The 21507-nt window shown below is 44.9% G+C and overlaps 2 protein-coding genes and 1 long non-coding RNA gene across 4 annotated transcripts in view; 1 reads left to right on the plus strand and 2 right to left on the minus strand.

Moving 5' to 3' along the window:
• The window catches only part of LOC128764752 (cell migration-inducing and hyaluronan-binding protein-like), a 97342-nt gene extending 80904 nt beyond the window's left edge, over positions 1 to 16438 (plus strand). For both annotated transcript variants that reach the window (XM_053874853.1, XM_053874843.1), the window contains exons 18-30: positions 3930 to 4015; positions 4834 to 4965; positions 5095 to 5130; positions 6417 to 6572; positions 8032 to 8212; positions 8675 to 8890; positions 9899 to 10110; positions 12062 to 12247; positions 12319 to 12523; positions 13158 to 13244; positions 13306 to 13463; positions 13550 to 13650; positions 14329 to 16438. In XM_053874853.1, coding sequence (XP_053730828.1) covers positions 3930 to 4015; positions 4834 to 4965; positions 5095 to 5130; positions 6417 to 6572; positions 8032 to 8212; positions 8675 to 8890; positions 9899 to 10110; positions 12062 to 12247; positions 12319 to 12523; positions 13158 to 13244; positions 13306 to 13463; positions 13550 to 13650; positions 14329 to 14456 — 1884 coding nt within the window. In that variant the 3' untranslated portion in view covers positions 14457 to 16438. The remainder of the gene's footprint in view (positions 1 to 3929; positions 4016 to 4833; positions 4966 to 5094; positions 5131 to 6416; positions 6573 to 8031; positions 8213 to 8674; positions 8891 to 9898; positions 10111 to 12061; positions 12248 to 12318; positions 12524 to 13157; positions 13245 to 13305; positions 13464 to 13549; positions 13651 to 14328) is intronic.
• LOC128764760 (uncharacterized) lies at positions 3887 to 4921 on the minus strand. Its single transcript, XR_008415797.1, has 2 exons — positions 4730 to 4921; positions 3887 to 4137 (listed from the first exon to the last, which is right to left on the minus strand). It is a non-coding gene; the product is annotated as an uncharacterized LOC128764760 (long non-coding RNA).
• A 1186-nt stretch (positions 16439 to 17624) lies between the features above and the next one.
• mesd (mesoderm development LRP chaperone) lies at positions 17625 to 20032 on the minus strand. The gene is made up of 3 exons (XM_053850111.1): positions 19871 to 20032; positions 19126 to 19358; positions 17625 to 18176 (listed from the first exon to the last, which is right to left on the minus strand). The coding sequence occupies exons 1-3, from the start codon at positions 20024 to 20026 to the stop codon at positions 17933 to 17935; spliced, it is 633 nt and encodes a 210-aa protein (XP_053706086.1). The 5' UTR covers positions 20027 to 20032; the 3' UTR covers positions 17625 to 17932.
• Between the last annotated feature and the right edge of the window lie 1475 nt (positions 20033 to 21507).

The following is a 21507-nucleotide window of genomic DNA, read 5'->3' on the forward strand; positions in this document are numbered from 1 at the left end:
GCTGCCTCCCTGGGATGTTTGGACGGCCAGGTTGCTGAGATGAAGTGCAGGCAGGCAGCTGGTGCTTGCAGATGGGGTCGCAAAATATTATGGCGGATCTCCAGCATTATGACCAGTTGGATCATTCAGAAATATCCACTGGTGAATGGTTTCCTTCAATAAGGGTCAGACAGTTGTTTTTTGATTTGCGCATCTTATTGGGGTTAATAACTCACCAAAGGTGCCGTGGTGGCGTCATCCACATTTACCGTGAATTCCGGACTATAGTGTGCACTGGAATATAAGCCACACCCACTAAACTTAAGAAGGAAAACAGATCTTGTTCATCTATAAGCCGCAGGTGCAGTGGTGCTGTCTTCACCGTAGAAAGGCTTAAAAATGCATGAGGATCACTTCTAAACTAGTTTGGAAAACGGGCTCCAGCATGGAGACTGACTCATGAAACAAACTGGCCAATGTTCTGAACTGGAATCATCAACTCCTCACATCTTTTATTGACATTAAAGCGCTCAAAATGTGTCCCAAGTTCCGACACCACAGCTGGTCTCAGCTGCTGCTTCTCGTCTCCGCTCCTCCAGGAGATCGGCTCTGTGGGCGGAGCTGCGGACACGCTGCAATTTGAGCGCTTTGTGGTCAATAAACCACCTGTGATGTCATAGGTTTGATGTGAGGAGGCTCAATATTTTGGCAGCATGAAGCTCTTTGACCTGGAAAAATCTTTCCATTAGTGAGAAAAAGTAGTGTCTTATTGCCCAGAAGTCAGAGAAGAGTCTGTATCTGTAATGTCCAACTCTGAATCATGAAAATAATCAAGAGAATCATCAAATAATCAACAGCTGGAGATTCGCCAAGAAACTCACCGTCGATACATGGCCATTGTGCCGCAGTAGACATAGAATGACTGAGTGGCTTCTTCCCTTCTGATTCCTTGGCACAAACGGAGCACAGTGGACAGTGGTTATTGAGTTTGGGACGTCTCTCTTTCACTGCTGGCTGCTCCTTCTGAGGGTGCCAGGCTTGATCCGGAGTTGCAGATGAATTAAACTCTGAATGTAGGCTGACGTGAATGGTGACCGCTAGATACCTGAAGGGTGCAACCCATCTCCATATTGAGTTATTGAGCAAATGGATTCCTCATATAAGGAGCATTTCTGTACCCTCACCTGGCGGAGCAGCGTTTACGTGTCAGCAAGTGTCTCTGAACCCAGGCGCCTCTTTGCACCTCTCTTCGGCACCACTCCAAGCTTCATTTAGCTTGTTTTCCCCAGCTCTGTGACAAAAGTTGGAGACTTCTGCGAGTGGGATTATTTGCTGGCGGTTGCATCAGACCTCAGAGAACTTTGTTTTGAAGCACAAACAGGGACTTACTTTGAAAGGTTTCACTGGGTGAACTCACCCACTGACTCGCGCACACACACACGCTGAGGCAGCTGCGAGTGTTTCAAAGAGAGGAAGCTTGTTCGAAAATTACAGTTGAACTACAGCTGGATGCTCGGTGTTTGGTTCATGAAGGTTTGGACAGAGTGTTGGCTTTTTGATTTAGTTTATCAAGTGATGGGTGTTTCTGTGACAGGTGTCTCAGTCATGATGCACATGACGGTTCGTTTTTCCTGGACAAATAACGGCTCAGTTTTCAAGGAAATGGGAACCTATGCAAATGAATGAAGGGTTCAGGATGTCATGGTTTCAGTCAGAGGTGGGCAGTTAAATTTCCTAAAGGGTGACGAAAAAAAAAGGACGAAATGAACCATAAAAGGTTCAGTGGAAGCAAGGATATTAAGAAGGGTAAATATGTCATGAATGACTAAAAAAATATGCATTTTGCATGCATTTTATTTGAATAGAAACCATAAAACTATGGACCAAACATCGAAGATGAATGGGCAATTTATTTCAAACAATATTTTGAATTTTCTTTCAACAAATTTTGAGGATTAAAATGATTGAAAATTTAGTCATGAATGTGTTGGATTTACTGTTGAACTAGTACTGGCTAAAACGGAAACAGGATTAAAAAAATGACGGAAAATGACAACTTATCAGTTACGTAGTTTTAGTCTGATGTCCTGAGGGCCGCAAAAACACAGGCCTCATCTGGCCCCCGGGCCGCACTTTGCCCAGGTCTGGTTCAACTGGATGCGTGTGATGTGTTTTCAGGAAACAAAAATGATTCTCTCCATTTTTTTGTGACAATATCAAATATCCATATTTCTGCCCAGAATCTATCTTTTTTTTTGATTGTGGCAAGACGCGACGTCACATCCGTTCCCTGGTAAACAGTTGGGCCAGATATTACTGTCAGAAGCTGTTCTGGCTCCTTGTTATGATTTATTATGAGTCCATTTTAAATTAATAAACCAAAACCCTGATATAAATGGAAAAAAGAAACACACTCCAAACTAGGTCAGGTATATAACACTAGTCTAAGAAGGCTTTTAACTGCTCATCACTCAGAAGGTCCAGGGGTGCAGGGATGCAGATCCTTTGCTGCTGCGATCCTGACTTTGATGTAGTCTGTGGAAAGAAACTCCTTCCAACTCCTTCCACGGTCAGTGGCTGATTTCAATTCCTAGCAGATATTACAGCAACCAGCCGGCTGCTTCTCTGGGAGCGCAGCCAGGTGGGCGAAGGTCGAGGCTTCTTATTAAACAGTGGCCAGTCTGCCACACGGTGCCAAGCGTTCACAGACGCCGCTTGACAAAAAGTGTGTTTGGCCATCGATTGTATCTTCATCTTGATAGTGAACCTCCTGGCCATCCAGAGTGATTGGAAACTGGAGCTATATATTACGCTCACGTCATGTGTGGAAACAGAAAAGAAATGATCATAAACTTAGATAGATGGATGGATGGATGGATGGGTGGATGGATGGAGGGGTGGATGGATGGATGGATGGGTGGATGGATGGATGGATGGATAGATGGGTGGATGGATGGATGGGTGGATGGATGGATGGGTGGATGGATGGATGGATGGATGAATGGATGGATGGATGGATGGATGGGTGGATAGATGGATAGATGGATGGATGGATAGATGGGTGGATGGATGGATGGATGGATGGATGGATGGATGGATGGATGGATAGATGGGTGGATGGATGGATGGGTGGATGGATGGATGGGTGGATGGATGGATGGATGGATGGATGGATGGATGGATGGATGGGTGGATGGATGGATAGATGGGTGGGTGGATGGATGGATAGATGGGTGGGTGGATGGATGGATGGATAGATGGGTGGATGGATGATTGATAGATGGGTGGATGGATGGATGAATGGATAGATGGGTGGGTGGATGGATGGATGTATAGATGGATCGATGGGTGGATGGATGATTGATAGATGGGTGGATGGATGGATGAATGGATAGATGGATGGGTGGATGGATGGATGGATAGATGGGTGGATGGATAGATGGGTGGGTGGATGGATGGATGGGTGGATGGATGGAGGGGTGGATGGATGGATGGATAGATGGGTGGATGGATGGATGGATGGATGGATGGATGGATGATGGATGGATGGGTGGGTGGATGGATAGATGGGTGGATGGATGGATGGATGGATAGATGGGTGGATGGATGGATGGGTGGATGGATGGATGGGTGGATGGATGGATGGGTGGATGGATGGATGGATGGATGGATGGATGGATGGATGGATGGATGGGTGGATAGATGGATAGATGGATGGATGGATAGATGGGTGGATGGATGGATGGATGGATAGATGGGTGGATGGATGGATGGGTGGATGGATGGATGGGTGGATGGATGGATGGATGGATGGATGGATGGATAGATGGATGATAGATGGATGGATGGGTGGGTGGATGGATGGATAGATGGGTGGATGGATGGATAGATAGATAGATAGATGATAGACAGACAGACAGATGTTTATTCATCTCTTCTCTCGGTTTAAGGCTGGAATCATCCTTGATAATGGCGTGAAGACGACCCAGGCCAACGACAAGGACAAGAGACCCTTTCTGTCACTGGTTGGAGCCAGGTACTGTCACCACCCAGTACATTCTCCTTACTTTCACAGGAGCGTATGGTTTGTATGGAACAAACCAACATGATTGTAGATATGAAGTGGTGAAAATCTTAGTAGAGCTCTGGAGATAGGATCTGAAGGGACAGATGAAATGGACAATTTGAAAATAATAATAATAAAATTGTTGAAATCAGGTAATAATTTAACATGGTAAAAGTGAAACTGCCAACAAGAAGTCAATATATTGAAGTCAATATAGATTTTTTTTCTGATAATTTAAAAGACAAAAATTTAACTGTTGGTTTTTTTTTTCCGAAAATGTTTCAGATAAAGAAATAAACACAATTAAAAATAAAGGAAACAATGAAATATAATAACAAGTTACAGTCCATACTTAGTTATACAACTGTATTTATTCAGATTTATATTATTTATATCATATATTCATAGAAAGTTTAATTCATATAAGTCAAAATGTTTCAATAAAAAGTGGAAATTAACAAAAAAAAATGGAACGTTTTTTTACGACGGCTGTTGGCAAAGCATCAGCTTTCCAAACTTATTGCATTTTTTTACATTTTTGTGACCTATTTCAATCGTGGATCTTGTTTCAACACCACATATTGAAGAAAAAAAAAACAACAAAAATAACACTAAAACTAATAAAAACTACACAAAAATTCTAAACTAAATAAAAAGGAAAACTCATGAAAAATCCAAACCTACTTTAACCTTGGACTCTACACAAGTGCCAAGCAGCGTGGCTCCTCTCAGGCCGCACCACCTCTGCACCCCAGACCCGGTCCTCACAGGAGCTTCTCCCTGCTCAGGTATGGACCGCACCAGGACGCGGACCCCTTCAAACCCCGAGTCCCTGCACTCATCCACCACTTTGTGGCTTATAAGAACCAGGACCACGGCGCCTGGCTGAGAGGAGGAGACATTTGGCTGGACGACTGCCAGTGAGTGGGCACACGTGCCAGGCGTGACTGTGTCTGTGTGTGTGTGTGTGTGTGTGCGTAAAGCAAGTCGCTGCAATATCCTGCATTAGTGTGTGTGTCTGTGATCATCATGTCTCCTCTCTTGTCTAGATTTGCTGATAATGGCATTGGTCTCACTCTGGCAAGGTAAGATCGCCGTGTGATTTAATCCCACTTCTGAATGAGTGTCTGCACTGTGGCGTTATTGCCGTGCGAATAATAACAATAAGAGTTCACCTCATGAGGTCTGTTTGCCGTGAGACGCCTCGTGTTGCCGAGGAACAGCTTCAGCTGCTGAGGTCACTGTGTCTCTGTGGTGTGGTGACGTTCACACGTCGCTTCTGTGGAGCTTTCACCATTCTGTTACTGTTACTGCCGGTGTGATTCATCACTCGCAGCCACTTCCTGGTAAAAAACAACTCTTTTCATACCTCAAAGATTAACACTGAAAACAGGCTTTTTGCAAATTTAAAAATAGGCACTTCGGGTTTTTGCAAACTGCGCCAAATATACCGTATTTTTCAGGGGATAAGTCACACTTTTTTCTCTAGTTTGGCTGCGGAGCCACTAAAAATGAAATTATTGTTTGTTAGTTTCACACTGACAGCCACAAGAGGGCGCTCTTTCTATCTACTATACCAGTGATTCTTAACCACGGTTGTGCTGTGAGCGCCCCCTAGAGGGCCGCTAAAAGTTTTTTTGTTCTACACCTTTGGGCCGCGAGACGCTCAATTTTAATACACTTGCCACGTACGGTGGCAGCAGTGAGTCACTGAATTGATTTGACAGCTGCAAATCTGTGATAGTTACCAGCTATGGAGAAGTTCTTGAAAAGAAAAAATGATTTAAAAAAAAAAAGTGATGCTTCAGTAAACACTGTTCATGAAAACACCTGTTGAAGCAGTTTTGAAAATTATTTGAAACATTTTATGGCGATAATTTCGTCTACACTTGACTTATATCTTCTTTGGAGTTTAAATAAACTGTTTTTATTTTATTATATTCAGACATGGTCATTTCACAAGGTTTTGGTTTGTTTAAATGTGAGTAGATTCAATATGTTTGTTGATCACAAATGAAATCAAGAGTCATGAATCAGTTCTTTTACTTGAAAGGGCCCCGGGGCCATTTGTTCTGGGAAAGATGGGCCCCAAGATCAAAAAGGTTCAGAACCCCTGCTCTATACTGTAGAGCTACAGTATGCCGATGCGCTGACTTGTCTGCCAGTCAAAGCAGCTCCGTGCCCCTTGAGTCCTGAAGTCCCACTTATGTTCTTGTCTGACAGGTTGATGCTCTCACTCACCTCTTTCAACCAGCGGCCGACAAGCCTAAACGTAGCACATGTGATGGCCAGTCTCCGCCCCTTGGCTTGATTTGGTTTTTCATTTCCACTTGATGGAGCTCTGACGCCTTGGTTGTGTGTGTCACTGTAGCGGAGGGACGTTTCCGGACGACGACGGCTCCCATCAGCAGGTGAAGAACTCTTTGTTTGTCGGGGAGAGCGAAAACCGTGGGATGCCGCTCCCTGATAACAACATCTGGGGGCCGGATGGTGCCGACCACCAGGGCAGGACCCTCCCACGTGGCATGTAAGTGACCACCACCTGGGCTTCAGGTATCATGGTGACTCTGCATGGTGAATTCTGCCCTTTCTCTATTGTAAAGAACAAGTTTATATAACTGAGTGATGCGGATACATTGAGGCGACCTCTGTGGTGGACAGTCGCGATAGCAGATGTGGTTTCATGACACCGTGTTGTAGGGTTGATGAGGGCTGTGTCCCATTTATCACCCTAACACTGGGTTTTGGGCGTCACGTGTCAGTGTAGTGTGCCCTCCTCAGACCGAGGACACTCGCCGTTCACCACTTGAAATGATCCCTTCAAACCCAGGGAGCTCCGGAGCTGACTTCAAACCAAGTGGGAATATGAAGTGTGGAGAGATTTCCAGGAGACCAAAGGACTTTAAAACAATGTTGGACAGGACAACAGGGACATGTTCCCTTTGTTGACTTTCTCTGGCGTGACACGTCAGCGAGCCAAATGGTCGACCGTGTCCCACAACAGGAACAATACAACATGGATGTACAACAGTAGGTTTTGATGTCTTCTGAACAAACAACAGTGGGCTAGCATCCAGGCTAACGTTAGCATCCTCTAACACATCTATCACCGCAACATAGGCTCCGCCCATTTCTTCTCCGTTGGTTCACCAAACCAAGTGAGATGATCAGCGCCGATGCAAGAGGTTGCAGAAACGTTGGAGCTGTCATTTCCAAAACGTCGTCTCCAACACTGGATATGCAGGAAACAAAACACAGCACAGCAGCCAATGACACGCTGTCTTTACGTGTGACGTCATGAAATGTTGTCCCAATTCTGAGGGACATCACTTCATAGTGGAGGGAGCTCAGAACCAAGTGCTAGTGTTAAGTGCTAGTGTTAGGAGGAGACAAGGGTCACAGCCAAGGAATGCAATCCTTCAGTAGAAACTGCATCTGTAAGGCAGCTATTATTAATAAATAGATAAAATGAATCAAGTTTGGTCAGTGCTGAGAGGCTGTGTCCAAATTATGTGTCGAAGTGTGCAAAGAAAACATGGCTCATATGATTCTGCCACTTGTTGTTCAGAATTTTCTTTATTACTGATGGGTCGATGAGGTTTCATGAAACAGTGTCCTGATCATCAGAGGCCACCAGATGGCGCTGTCTGCTGTGAAATGTTTGGACTTGAACAACTCATTTCAATGAAACCTCACATCCTCTCTAAACCAAGAGCGCCACCTATCGCCACTGTTTCATCATCCCCGCATTACTGTTTCATGAAGCCTCATCCACCCACCACTAGTGAGCTTATCCAAATGTACAGTGTGTTGTTGTACTGTCTGTGGGTTTGGAGCTGCATCTCCTGCTCTTCTTGCTGCTGAGCAGCTTGTCGTATGATCGCCAGGCAGCAATTATGAAAATTGCTTTGAGCCGCCGCTTCTCTCGCTTAGTCACTTGAGAGAAGACACTGTGGGTCTGAGCTGAAGTCCTTCTCCCCCGACAGTGACTTCCCAATCCGAGGTATGCAGATCTACGACGGACCCATCAACGTCCAGAACTGTACGTTTCGGAAGTTTGCGGCTCTGGAGGGACGACACAGCAGCGCTTTTGGCTTCAGGCTCAACAACTCCTGGCAGAGCTGCCCCAACAACAACGTGACAGAAATCACTTTCGACAGAGTTCCGGTGAGTTCACCTCTGTGCCGCAGTTGGTCTTCTCAGGAGAAGCTACACTCACCACCACCACCACAACAATACTAGAAGACTGAATCCAAACCCTCTTTTTTGAAGTGGACTTTTTTTTTCACCTTAAAAATGTTACTACACGTATGGTAGTACGTTTTTTAGTTACGTTTCTTTCTGGATGTATCTATATTAAAAGACACTTTTCATTTAAGATTAAGCTTCTGCCGTTTTAGCTCTAAGGCAGTGAAAGTGAGGTACTTTCCCCTAACTCAGAATTGTCCCAAACAAAGAAGGAAACAGAAAGTGGAAGTCGCAGTCTTGATATATACGACCCTCCAGTTTCAGCTGATCACAAATGTCAGTGTTTGTTCAGAGAAAAATGAGACGTCGCTGCTAACAGTGTCGATCACTCTACACCGTGGGTCACCGGCGCCTTAATGAATCTCTCCCTCCCGGCAACAGATCACGTCGCGGGTCTTCTTCGGTGAGCCCGGCCCGTGGTTCAGCAAAATGGAGATGGACGGAGACAAGACCACCATATTCCATGACGTGGATGGCTCGGTCAGCGAGTATCCCGGGGCGTTCCTGGTCAAAGAGGACAACTGGCTGCTGCGACATCCAGACTGCATCGATGTGCCCGACTGGAAGGCCGCCATCTGCAGTGGCCACTTCGCACAGGTGGGTCAGCTCGGACCAATCCGGCACCAGTCTGTCATTATGGTTGTATGTCGTCAACATGTCACCATAGCAATATTTGGTTTTAGGCATCTGCTGCCGTTCAAGTTAGTACCGAGATGTGTATTTTGACCCAAAGTACCTGTATTATATATTCCTCTTTCATTCTATTTTCATGAACAGAAATACTTGTGGGGTGCTGGGAAAATCCGCCAGTCACTGACATGGAATAGATTCAGCCAATTTGTCCGCAGCTGCCGGGTCATTTGACGTGAGCTTAGGTTTGTGTGTTTGTGACCAATAGATCAGTCCCTGCTGGCGTGAGAGCCATGGACTGAGCCTAGACACAGGAGTGTCACTGCCCAGTCTGACACTCTGAACCGACGTTTGTCTAGTGACAACAAGGACTGAAACAGTCGCACTTGCTGCTATTTATTTCTACACTCTTTTTCTCCACATTCACACTATGATATTCAAGTGATGGGTCGATGAAGTGTCATGAAACAGTACTGCAGGCTGGATGAAACAGTGTTCTAGTTTTCAGAGGCCACTAGATGGCGCTCTTGGTTTAGAAATGATGTGAGGTTTCAGTGAATTAGTTGTTCAAGTCCAAACATTTTACAGCAGACAGCGACATCTGGGGGCCTCTGAAAATCAGGACACTGTTTCATGAAACCTCACGACCCTTCAGTACTATGTCATGAAACCTCACCTGCTCGTCACTACTTTTATGATCATATAATTACCTCTTAAAGAACAGAACCATTTTAAACATTAGAATCTCCATGATGCCTGATATTGCTTTAAAATGTAGTATTTTGTTTCTGTTAGCTTATTCTGTGCTGAATTGTTTATGTCCCCCTTTCTGTAAAGGCCTCTGAAAAAGACTTTCAGAGGCCTCTCGATGCCGCTCTCTAATCTCGGGTCTGAACAACTATTTTCAGTACTTCATAGGTAAAGACATGAAAAGAGAGGTTTTCCATTTTTCCATTTCACCCTCTCCTGTTTCAGATCTATGTCCAGACCCGGAACCCGGCCAACTTGAACATGCAGATGGTGAGGGACGAGTACCCGGACCGACCGCTGAGACTAGAGGGCGCTCTGGGGAAGAAAAAGCACTACCAGCAGTTCCAACCTGTGATAACCCTGGCCAAGGCTTACACCATCCACTGGGACCAGCCAGCGCCAGCAGAGGTCACCATCTGGCTCATCAACTTCCACAAGTCAGTGGACCGCCACACGGTTGACAAAGCTTTTTAACCAGCTGTAGTGGGAACCTTTGTCTCTGGAGGCAGCCCTTCATGCTGTCCTGCTAAAGCAAGCAGTAGACTGTGGTAAACACTGGTGACGTTCCGAGGAGGCTTCATGAAGCTTCATGAAACAGTGCCCTCTTTTGTTTCTTTTTTTCTCTCATCAGCCTCAACTGCAGGGCAGACAGTGAACAAATACAAAATAAAATAACTCTAAATAGAGCATGAGACACTCAACATGGACCCGGTTTCTAAACGTGGTTTACCGTCCAAGCAGACAGCGAACACTGAAGGTTTGCCGCCTTGAGCAGTTGGTCATGCCCACCTCTATGGCAAGTCATACTGAACAAACATGAGAAGAGAAGAAACCCCAACGAATATAGACCTTCTCACGAGGTTAGCACCACCCAAAGGCGTAACAGCTGTACTACACACACACTTACACACACACACACAGATAGATAGATAGATAGATAGATAGATAGATAGACAGACAGACAGATAGATAGATAGATAGATAGATAGACAGACAGACAGACTGACAGATAGATAGATAGATAGATAGATAGATAGATAGATAGACAGATAGACAGACAGATAGATAGATAGATAGATAGATAGACAGACAGATAGACAGACAGACAGATAGATAGACAGATAGATAGACAGACAGACAGATAGGTAGATAGATAGATAGATAGACAGACAGACAGACAGACAGACAGACAGACAGATAGATAGATAGATAGATAGATAGATAGATGGATAGATGGATAGATAGACAGATAGACAGATAGATAGATGGATGGATAGATGGATAGATAGATAGACAGATAGATAGATAGATGGATAGATGGATAGATAGACAGATAGATAGATAGATGGATAGATAGCTTGATAGATAGATAGATGGATAGATAGATAGACAGATAGATAGATGGACAGATAGATGGATAGCTAGATGGATAGATAGACGGACGGACGGACGGACTGATGGACAGACAGACAGACAGATAGATAGATAGATAGATAGATGGATAAATAGATGGATAGATAGACGGACGGACGGACGGACGGATGGACAGATAGATGGATAGATAGACGGACGGATGGACGGACGGACGGACAGACAGACAGATGGATAGATGGATAGATAGACGGACGGATGGACGGACAGACAGACAGACAGACAGATGGATAGACGGATAGATAGACGGACGGACGGACGGACAGACAGACAGACAGACAGACAGACAGATGGATAAATAGATGGATAGATAGACGGACGGATGGACGGACGGACGGACAGACAGATGGATAGATCGTGAAAGAAGCTTGAGACATGTAATTTTATAGTGGTGCTTGTTCAGCAAATGTATTTGATCTTAAAAACAATACATTATTCCTGCCTTGATGGGTGAGAAGTTTTGTTGAGATTGTTTGTCGTTCCTAAACATGGTTGTGTGTCACATAACATGAGGGGTCACTTGCTCAAGACAACATGAGTTTGTGATTCCAGGAAAGATTGAGGAACTTGTGTTTCTGTGAAAACTGTCCCGTCAGCACGATCGATAGAAGAGGAGGGGCTCTCCAGACTTGGCTGAGCAAAGCCATCATTATGACCATTCTTCTTCCGACCCCCTCTAATAGTTGATGATGCAAGGTGGAAGGACAAACTCAACTTCCACTGAGATTTATATTGAACTGCACAATGCTTCCATCTAGAGGCGACCTGCTGTGTAGCAACCTGGAGATTCCATTTTCCTCTGGAGTCCCCTCTTCATGCTCCACATATGTTCAGTGTGATGTGATGTTGTTGCTCTTTTAGGACATTACATTCCATTCAGCTGAAGTTTTCCTTCCCTCAACGAAGTGTGTTTGAATAGAACTGAGATCCTGTGTGACAATGCGTGTTGGTGTCCAGAAATGACTGGATCACTGTGGGGATCTGCTACCCTCGAGGCACCACCTTCACCATCCTCTCCGACATCCACAACCGCCTCACCAAGCAGACCCGCAAGACCGGGGTCTTCATGAGGACGGCGCAGAGGGACAAGGTGAACCACTCCCACCAGACCAGGGGCTACTACTTCTGGGAGGAGGACACCGGGTGTGTAGACGCTTCAGACCAAGGCCGTGTTTCCATGAACCACAACTGATCTGGACGTTTGGCGGTTGCAGTCTGCTGTTCCTGAAGGTTGTGGCTCACAACGAGCGGGACCAGTTTGCCTTCTGCTCCACCAAAGGATGCGAGCGCGTGAAGATCACGGCTGTGATTCCTAAGGGAAGTCCTCCCAGCAACTGCATGGCCCAGGCTTACCCTCGACACGCCGAGATGCCTGTGGTGGATATTCCCATGCCCAAAAAGATCCCCAACAATGAACTGGTGAGGCGACAAGTTATCGCTATATATATATATATTATATATTTGTTTTGGTTTTTTTTTATTTTTTTTTTTGTGTAAACACCATAAACTTTTAATGCAACACATCTGTTCACCAATTTCAACTCTAACCATAGAGAGGAAAAATACAGAACACACTGTAAAAATTACAGTATGTTCTATATTTTTTAAATCACATTTTTATGCTGTTTTTCATCATAAACCTGAAAATATATATAAATCAAAATAGAAAACAGTATGGAAAGTGGACTATTCATTCAGAGCAGCATAGATTTTGATATGCAGAATAATAGTTTATTTTCTTGGTGAAGCAGTGTCCTTATTTTCTGAGGCCAGTAGATGGCGCTCTTGCTTTAGAATTAGCATTGAAATAAGTTGTTCAAGTCCCAACATTTTACAGCAAACAGCGCCATCTGGTGGCCTCTGAAAATCAGGACACTGTTTCATGAAGCCTCACCTGGCCATCGCTGCCTCCATATAGACTTTTTTTCTGGGCTTTTGTGTGTTTAACCATCTATGATGGTTCACTTGATGCCTCAGGAGCATCTTGTCTTTCCCTGCTTCAGCGAGTCACACTGTTGTGCTTGAAGTCACCAGCAGCCCTTCTCTTCCTCAGGCCACGCCTGAGCACCTGCTGGAGGTGAAGCTGCAGTCGTACAACACTCGCTTCTTCCACATCAAGGAGGACTTTGCCTTCACTGAGGTGACTTTTCTGTCTCTGAGACTCAAAAGCTGCAGACTTGTCACCCGTCACTGCCCTGCAGGTGAATGGCAGGAAGCTGTACCAGCCAGAGGATGGAGTCCAGTTGACCGTGATCAAGGGTCAGGACGGGACAGTGCTGGAGACCAAAAACTTCAGGAACTCCATCCTGCAGGGCATCCCTGCGCAGATAGACAACTATGTCAGTCAACTTGAAGATGGGTACGAACACTCCGCCTCATCCATCGTGTCACTGGAGGAATTTATTTAACGTGCCACTGAAATAAACTCTGCGTTTCTCTGTCTAGCTCTGTGGTCCTCGTGACCTCTAAAGGTCGCCTGGTGACCAGAGGACCCTGGACAAAAGCTCTGGAAAGGCTGGGAGCAGACAAGAACCTCAAGCTCAAAGGTAACGCAGGCTGCATTATATATGTTATTACATTATTATAATGTAATTACAGTACATTTTCAAGGGACATTCCCCCTTAACTTGAACTACCGTAATTTCCAAACTATGAAGTCTATAAAAACAAACTTTTTTCTCGCGCTCTAAACCCTGACATAGCTAATATTGGATGTTTCCAGGCTAAAGAGCCTCATGCTGGCAAAATATTGAGCCTGGTCACATCAAACCCATGACATCACAGGTGTTTTATTGACCTTAAAGCGCTCGAAATGCGCTGTTTTCACCCGCGTGTCCGCAGCTCCGCCCACAGAGCCGATCTCCTGGAGGAGCGGAGATGAGAAGCAGCAGCTGAGACCAGCTGTGGTGTCGGAACTTGGGACACATTTTGAGCGCTTTCATGTCAATAAAAGATGTGAGGAGTTGATGATTCCAGTTCAGAACATTGGCCAGTTTGTTTCATGAGTCAGTCTCCATGCTGGAGCCCGTTTTCCAAACTAGTTCAGAAGCGATCCTCATGCATTTTTAAGCCTTTCTACGGTGCAGACAGCACCACTGCACCTGCGGCTTATGTAGGAACGAGATCTGTTTTCCTTCTTACATTTCATGGCTAATATTCCCGATGCACTCTATGGTCCAGAAACTACGTTAGTTCTCTACAATGTCTCTACAATCTCCCTCCAGACAAGTTGGCGTTTGTGGGCTTCAAAGGTCCCTTCCATCCCGACTGGATCCATCTGGAGGTGGATCAGGAGCAGGCCAAGATCCACCAGGTCCTCCCCATCCCTGTGGTCCACAAGCTGAAGCTATGAGTGCGCAGCGTAGTCATGTGACTCCCCCGCTGCGGCTGGACTGACTCACGCTCACTCAAACCTGAGGCCTGCATCAATGGACGTTTCTCTGAAGCCTCAAAACGGTGACTCGTCCAGACTCATCATCACTATCTTCTCTTCATGTGGACGAGTCGCGAGGTTTCCTGAACTATTGCCATGGGTCCGTTATCTCACCTGTTCCAAGAGTTTCTACAGTGATGTTGGTTTTTCTTCTCAATCCAAATGGCACCATGAGTCTTTCTGCCCCTGGTGTCCACAGCTAAGCAGCAGTGCTCTTGTTCCACTCTGTAGTTTGACCTGGGTCCAGTGGGATTGATCCCCTTCCTTCTGCTGTTAATCTGCCGTGGCTCATGCGTGCAGTCGACATGTGTTACCGTTTGTGCTTCAGACGTGAGCTGGGAGATAAACAACACACCGCAGGGCGAGATGTCACCAACTGGACCTTCCATCTTTATTCAGTTTGGCCATTGAAAAGGGACGATGAAGAGGATGAGTGGAAAAAATGGAACGAAGAGTCTTCAGTATTCAGTCAAAGCTTTGCCTTTTTTTGCACCTTTAATGTTGAATACTTCACTTTCAAATAGTCTGCATGGAAGTGGACACATGTGGCGATACATAGATTGAACACACGGCGTTCTGTTTACGCTTGACCTTCCACGACATGTTGGATTGTCACGGCCTGCGCAATGCGCTCACAGCGCGGAACAGGTCGCTTGGTGACAAGCTCCTCCAGTGAAAGTGCTATTTTTCAAACCGCCTCAATAATCTTTCTTATTTCTTCTCACACCTCACAGTTGGAATGAAGCAGAGTTCACGGTGTAATTGCACTTAAAACCCAGTCATGTGTAGTTCAATCGTTTAAATCAAAACAAAGTCGAAATAGTTTGTTCAATTTTTAATTCTGTTTGATACAACAAAGTAAACGTGTGGGAGAGTATGTTTTTTTTTTCTTCATCTTAGGCAGAAATGGGAGGCCTTGATGATGAGTCCTGTGCTGTCCCGATGTTAGGAGGCCACTAGAAAGCACTATTCAGCCTATGAACTTTGGATTTGTTTGACAAGTTGAAGAGGAAACCTCAGATCAATGTTTGACAGCTTCATGAAACCATATCAGCCCATCACCAGCAGTGAGGAGTCGGAAGCACCAGACAGCTAAACATGTCACGTTGCTTTAGTGGAAGCTAAAATCCTGAAAGGGAAAATTGTTTGTTTTTCACGCAAACATTTTGTCCGGTGAAACAGAATGACAGACAGACTCAAGTGGAACCAACCATCGCGTCCTGTTCTTTTCTATTGAAAGAGTAAACCACTTCCATCTGAGACTGAACTGGAAAACTCAAAAGTTTCTCACAACTGAGTTAAACACATCGACACTACGAACCGTCCTTTTCCACCGGATGTTTCTCCACTTCTTGCTCATGACATCACGGTTCGTCCGGCATTAGCGGCATGACCTCGTCCGCCGCACGTCGCTTGTCCCGTGGACGCTTTTCACCGAGTGTTTCAAAGAAGAGTCCTGCATCCAACCCTGTGATTGTTGACTTGGTGTTCTCTCGTGCGTGTCCTCATCTGTCCGGGTGTTTTAGTCCGTCTGAACCAGCTCCAGAACAAACCGACCGAGGCTGCAATCTGGCTCTAAAATATGGGAGTGAAAAGAAAAGAAGATAAAAAAAAAGAAATCCCGAAGTTTGCCGAAATAGCTGGTCTTTTTTCGGAGGTTGTGACTCGATGTTTTGTATGTTTGTGTTTTTGAAACTCCACAGATTGATAAGAGATATATTTTATACTTATTTATTGTACAGCACTGTGGGGTGGGACCTTTTTCACTTGTAATGTCCTCGCTGTTCTGTGGTTTGCTCCATCTGGTTTCTCACTCTGGCAGAGGAATCTAGTGATCTTTTGTGACGTCTGTGTAGCTCCTTCCTTTTCTTTTTGACTTTTGTACAGAAATAAACTATGACAATGACGACAATGTCGTGGCTCTTTTTGTGACTCATAAACCAATAGTGAAAGTCCATCAGAGCAGTGTTTTCCAACCTTTTTCAAGCCACGACACCTTGGTTCATTGAAAAAATCCCGGGTCACACCACCAAAGGAACCTGGGCCAAAGTGCACTTGTGCTTAAAGTCCGAGAGAAAATCCCTATTCATTTGTGAAACACTGTAGCTACTGACACTCGCTTGTTATTTTGCCGGGATATTTGCAGAGACAAATAGCAGAAAATGTATTTGTTTCAAATGTGTCCAGAAAGGGACGGCAATGTGGCAAAATATATCATGATTTATTTATTTATTCGCTTACTCTAAATAACTGTTTGGATTGGATCACTTCTCTTTTGCATGATTTTATTGTAGTTTTGAGACAAACCCTGAACTTCTTCATATAAACAATTCTTCTTTCTCTCTTCACATTTATTTTGTTTGTTTGCATTTAGTTTTTGGCTTTAACGTTTAAACCACCAAGCGAACTTTGACAGTCATGACATGAGTATCAGTAAAGTTTGGAAGTGAGACGTCAGGTTAGCTCTGTTAGCTCTGCGGTGCAGACAGTCTTTGGCATGGTGGCGACTCCGACAAGGATCCCTCCCTCCCTCCCTCCCTCCATGGTTCTGTGGTGAAAGTGTGTGGTCCAGTTAGAGGCGCATCAGCTTTAAAAACAGCAGGAAGTTGCGCATGTGAGCGGCTTCTTGGCTGTGAGTGTGTGGGAAGAGGAGCGCCGCGCACCACAGCAGCGCTGCTTTGACTGAGGGACAGATCAGCGCATTGACACACTGGAGCTCTACAGTAGAGTGGAGAGAAAGAATGGCAGCCAATCCATGTGATCATCTCCTCACCTTGGTTTCTCCTCAACACCTTCTCATTGTCATGATTTCATGGCATCATATCGCTCGCCTCTGTCTCCAGACACATGAGGTGAAACTTGATCTTTTTCCCACGGCTCACCTGACACTCTCTCGCGGCACACACCCGGTTGAAAAACACTGCACTAGAGGGCTTTGCCTTTCGTCATAGAACTATCACAACGTTTCAGTGTTTCAGTTTCAAGTGTTTTCATACTGTGAAATGTCCAAATGTCAGTGATATATAAGCAAATTGATGCATTTGACAGCCATAAAATTTGTATTGAGACTCAAGTCAGTCACACCGTTCTTATCAAAACTTTATTTCCACAGTGAAAGGAATCAGGTGTGTAGAAATCATTAAGTGCAGATGGAGCAACATGGATCTGAGGAACTGGTCTGTTGCTTGAACCCAAGTCACAAACCCATTGATTTGAGTCTAGTTTCGCCAGAGCAGCAACCACCGTTGTCTTTGAAGCGATTCTGCCGAGGCGTCACCTTTCATTCACAACGTTCGGGGACTGCGTCTGCTCCGGAGGAGAGAGACAAACACTCCGCACCGAGGCAGGAGCCCCGCGATCCAGACTGTACCATAGTGATGCCACCGTCCTGGCCGTTACAGCTCCTGCTTCACCGCCCCAGCGCGGTTCGTCTCCACCACGTTGGGCTTCTTGCTGGGTTTCTTCTTCTTGGTCACGTTCTGCTGCTCCTCCTGCTTCTTTGCCGCCCTCCCTGGAAACACCTGCCCTTCCACAGTGACGTCCTGGCAGCGCTCTTGGCCCAGCAGGAAATCTTTCACCTCCCAGGCCAAGCTACCGTCCCTCAGCATGAAGATGACCCGGTTGGAACCCACCACGAACCTTCAGGGGCCATGAAAACACACGCGTCACCAGACAATACCATCCACAGCTGTCTAAGAGTCAGGAAATAGATGGTCCAGAGTAAAAGATTCCCTTATCGATGCCACATAATGAAGGACAAAATAAATAGTTTTTGAGATTAATCTGATCCTTAAGAGTTTAGATCCAGAGGGAGCGGAGGTCCGGAGAGCACTGCTGAAGCAGGGGACACACTGTGGACTCCTGTGAGAAACTAGTGCCTTATGGCTGCAGCAGATCATCTTTGCTGTACTACAGTTTAACTCATAAAAAAAACTACCGTAATTTCTCGACTATAAGCCGCTACTTTCTCTCTCTGTCTGATCCCCGCAGCTTATACAGCGACGTGGCTAATATCTGGATTTTTCCAGGCTTAAGAGCCTCATGCTCCCAAAATATTAATATATTATTAATATAACACATGACAACACAGGCGTTTTATTGACCTTAAAGCGATCAAAATGTGCTGTTTTCGCCCGTGTGTCCGCAGCTCCACCCATAGAGCCGATCTGCTGGAAATCCAGAATTCATGACAATTTATTTTAAGATTAGTCTTGTAAAAACGAATTTATTATGAGTTTAATCTAGTAGCAAATTTATTGTTTTTCTTCTTTGTGTGGCCCTTATACTCCACTGTACAAAACAAAAGAAGAAAAAAACTTAGATACTTAACATCTATGTGAAGAAAACCTGCTTAAATAACTGCAAACTAAGCTCTACCTTCTGGTTTCCTTAGTAAAATACAGTTTTAAACCCAGGGGGAAACATGATTCAGTGGTGCTACTTGAATAGACAATGCAAGGAGGAGAAATGTGCTGACAATGAGAACATGGTCACGATTTAGTTTTTAGTGAAAAAAGAACCCACAGCAGTTGCAGACGCCCAGGTGAAACGTGGACGGACTGTAAGCGCTGCAGGTCATGACCTTCACCTCTGGATGTCGTAGTTGGCGTTGAAGAGGCTGCCCTGCCACAGGCCTGTGATCTCCTCCGTCTCCTTCTCCGTGGGGTCCCCGGACACCGTGGCGAAGACCATCAGGGTGCGACCCTTTTTGGACATCTTCAAGAGCTCCTCCGGTTTGGACGGGTCCACTTTGGAGAAATCCACCGGAGGCGGAGACCTGCGGTGCTCGGGCAGGTCGCCCTCCTCGATGTCGTCGTCCTTCTGTGAGAGCAGGAAGAGAGGAAAATGTTCAACTTCTAAGAGGAATATTTAAAAACAAACCGTAGCTACGTTTTCACGCCCTTTTTTAAACTTCATTTCCAAATACACAAGTCAACCTTAACCATTTGTCCTTAACACGATATTAATGGACGCAAAACATAGACCAATATCATCATGGAGCATATATTATTATCATCATTATTATGGGATTAACCTTGAATTCCTAACACACACTGACACACGCGTTTTTATCCATTTCATTATCTCTATATAATAATTATTGCCAATACAAGAACGTTTTTTCTTCTTTTTAAAGGGGCCAAACCGCGCCAACTTGCACGCTGACGCTGCACAGATACAAAAACACGGTAGTTGAATTGACGGACCGCGACATTTAAATCTTAATCTGCGTGTGTTTTTCAGCGGTTCAACACAGTTCCGTGGCGTCACCAAGCGCGTGAGCGTTCACGATGCTCGGCGGTGTGTTGTGCAGACCCGGCTCGTGTCGGTACCTCCCACTGCTCCAGGAGCCGAGCCATGTCCGCGTCATTGTAGTCCCTGATATCTTTCTTTTTCTTGGGCTTATCTTTGCTGTCAGCAGCGGCGCAACACACGAGAAACGCAAACAGCAGCAGCAGCAAACAGCCAAGCCTGGAGTCTGACGCCATGTTTCCAGATGGTGCGCTCCTATTGGCTGACGGTTCTGTGGTCACAAGACCCGGAAGCTAGTGGCGACAGAAGCAGGATTTCAAAGTAAAGCCCCGAGAATGAAAACGTAATGTTGTTGGCACTAATATAGAAATGTATTTTTGTTTATTGACATTATTTTGTTGATGAGGTTGAAAATTATGCAACCACAAAAGTGGGGCATTTCATATCAGCAAACTTTAATAAAGTGGCTGCAAACTCGATCAAAGTTTTCAATGAATATCCTGTTAACTTTTACTTGCCTCTTGCCACTTTATTGAAGGAAAAAAATAAACAACCGAAACAACAATCACCTGAAGCTACCCAGATTTTCACACTGTATTCAGTCTGTTTCTCAACGTGAAAACTGTTTTACTTTCCACCTGTAAAATGAAAATCAACATTGTGTCTAACACTCAATTTTAACTCACCTCCAGGCCAGTTTTCAATGGGGAACACATGTGAATATCCTTTTCACTTCATCTCTCCAAACAATTTGAAAACATAATATTCAGCTGCGATGTCGGCATTGAGACACTCATCCACGCTCCTATCATTCATAGACTAGACGACTGAAACTTTACGAAAGAGAAAGCAGTGGCTTCAGAGCTGATGTGAAAACAGAGAAGGTTCTTTATTGTCTGACTATTATCCACTATATTGGGTATCATTTTTTATTAGAGACACTCAATCAATGAGGTAAAAAAAAAAAACAATCTTTAGTCTTTTTATTTTGCCAGAAACAAGCGGTGCTGGAGCAGCAGAGTAATTGAAGACCATCAGAGTTCACTGGGTCACAAGATCATTCAAACGGTTTCTCTCTCTCTGACGACTCCACCCGATGGCAGTGAGCCCACAGCTGCAACTTCACGGCCCAACTGCCAACACTTCCTGCTCACCGCAGCATCACCAGAAACATGGAGATGACTGATGTACACCTTGGGAATGAAGCCTTCCATGTTAGAAGACTTGTCATGCTGGAAACACCGTTATCTGTGCTGTTTTTATTTTTATTTTTTATTTTTTTTGCCCAACTTGATACACATAGATAAAAGTACTCTCTGAAATCGAAGTGAAACAAACCTTAGCTCCGTTTGACTCTCTTAACAGAGACACCGGCTTATGTCTGGATGGCAGCTGTGGTTAACAAAGCAGCTTTGAAAAATTAAAAAAAATTAATAGTAGACCCAGATAATAGGTCGATGGGTGGCTGGGTGTAGAGTATGTATGATGTGCAGATGAGTTTCAGAGGCCATCAGATGGCACTGTCTGCTGACCTTTAACACTGATAATAGTAAAACTCACAAAAAATATGAAATTTGAAACCTGCATTTTATCTGGAATATTTACTGAATTACATATATATATAAAATTTCTAAACCGAGAGGACCATCTAGTGGCCTCTGAAAATGAGGACACTGTTTCATCCGCACTGCAATACTGTTTCATGAAGCCTCATTTG

Source organism: Synchiropus splendidus, chromosome 1 (assembly GCF_027744825.2).
Source record: "Synchiropus splendidus isolate RoL2022-P1 chromosome 1, RoL_Sspl_1.0, whole genome shotgun sequence".
NCBI lineage: Eukaryota > Metazoa > Chordata > Actinopteri > Syngnathiformes > Callionymidae > Synchiropus > Synchiropus splendidus.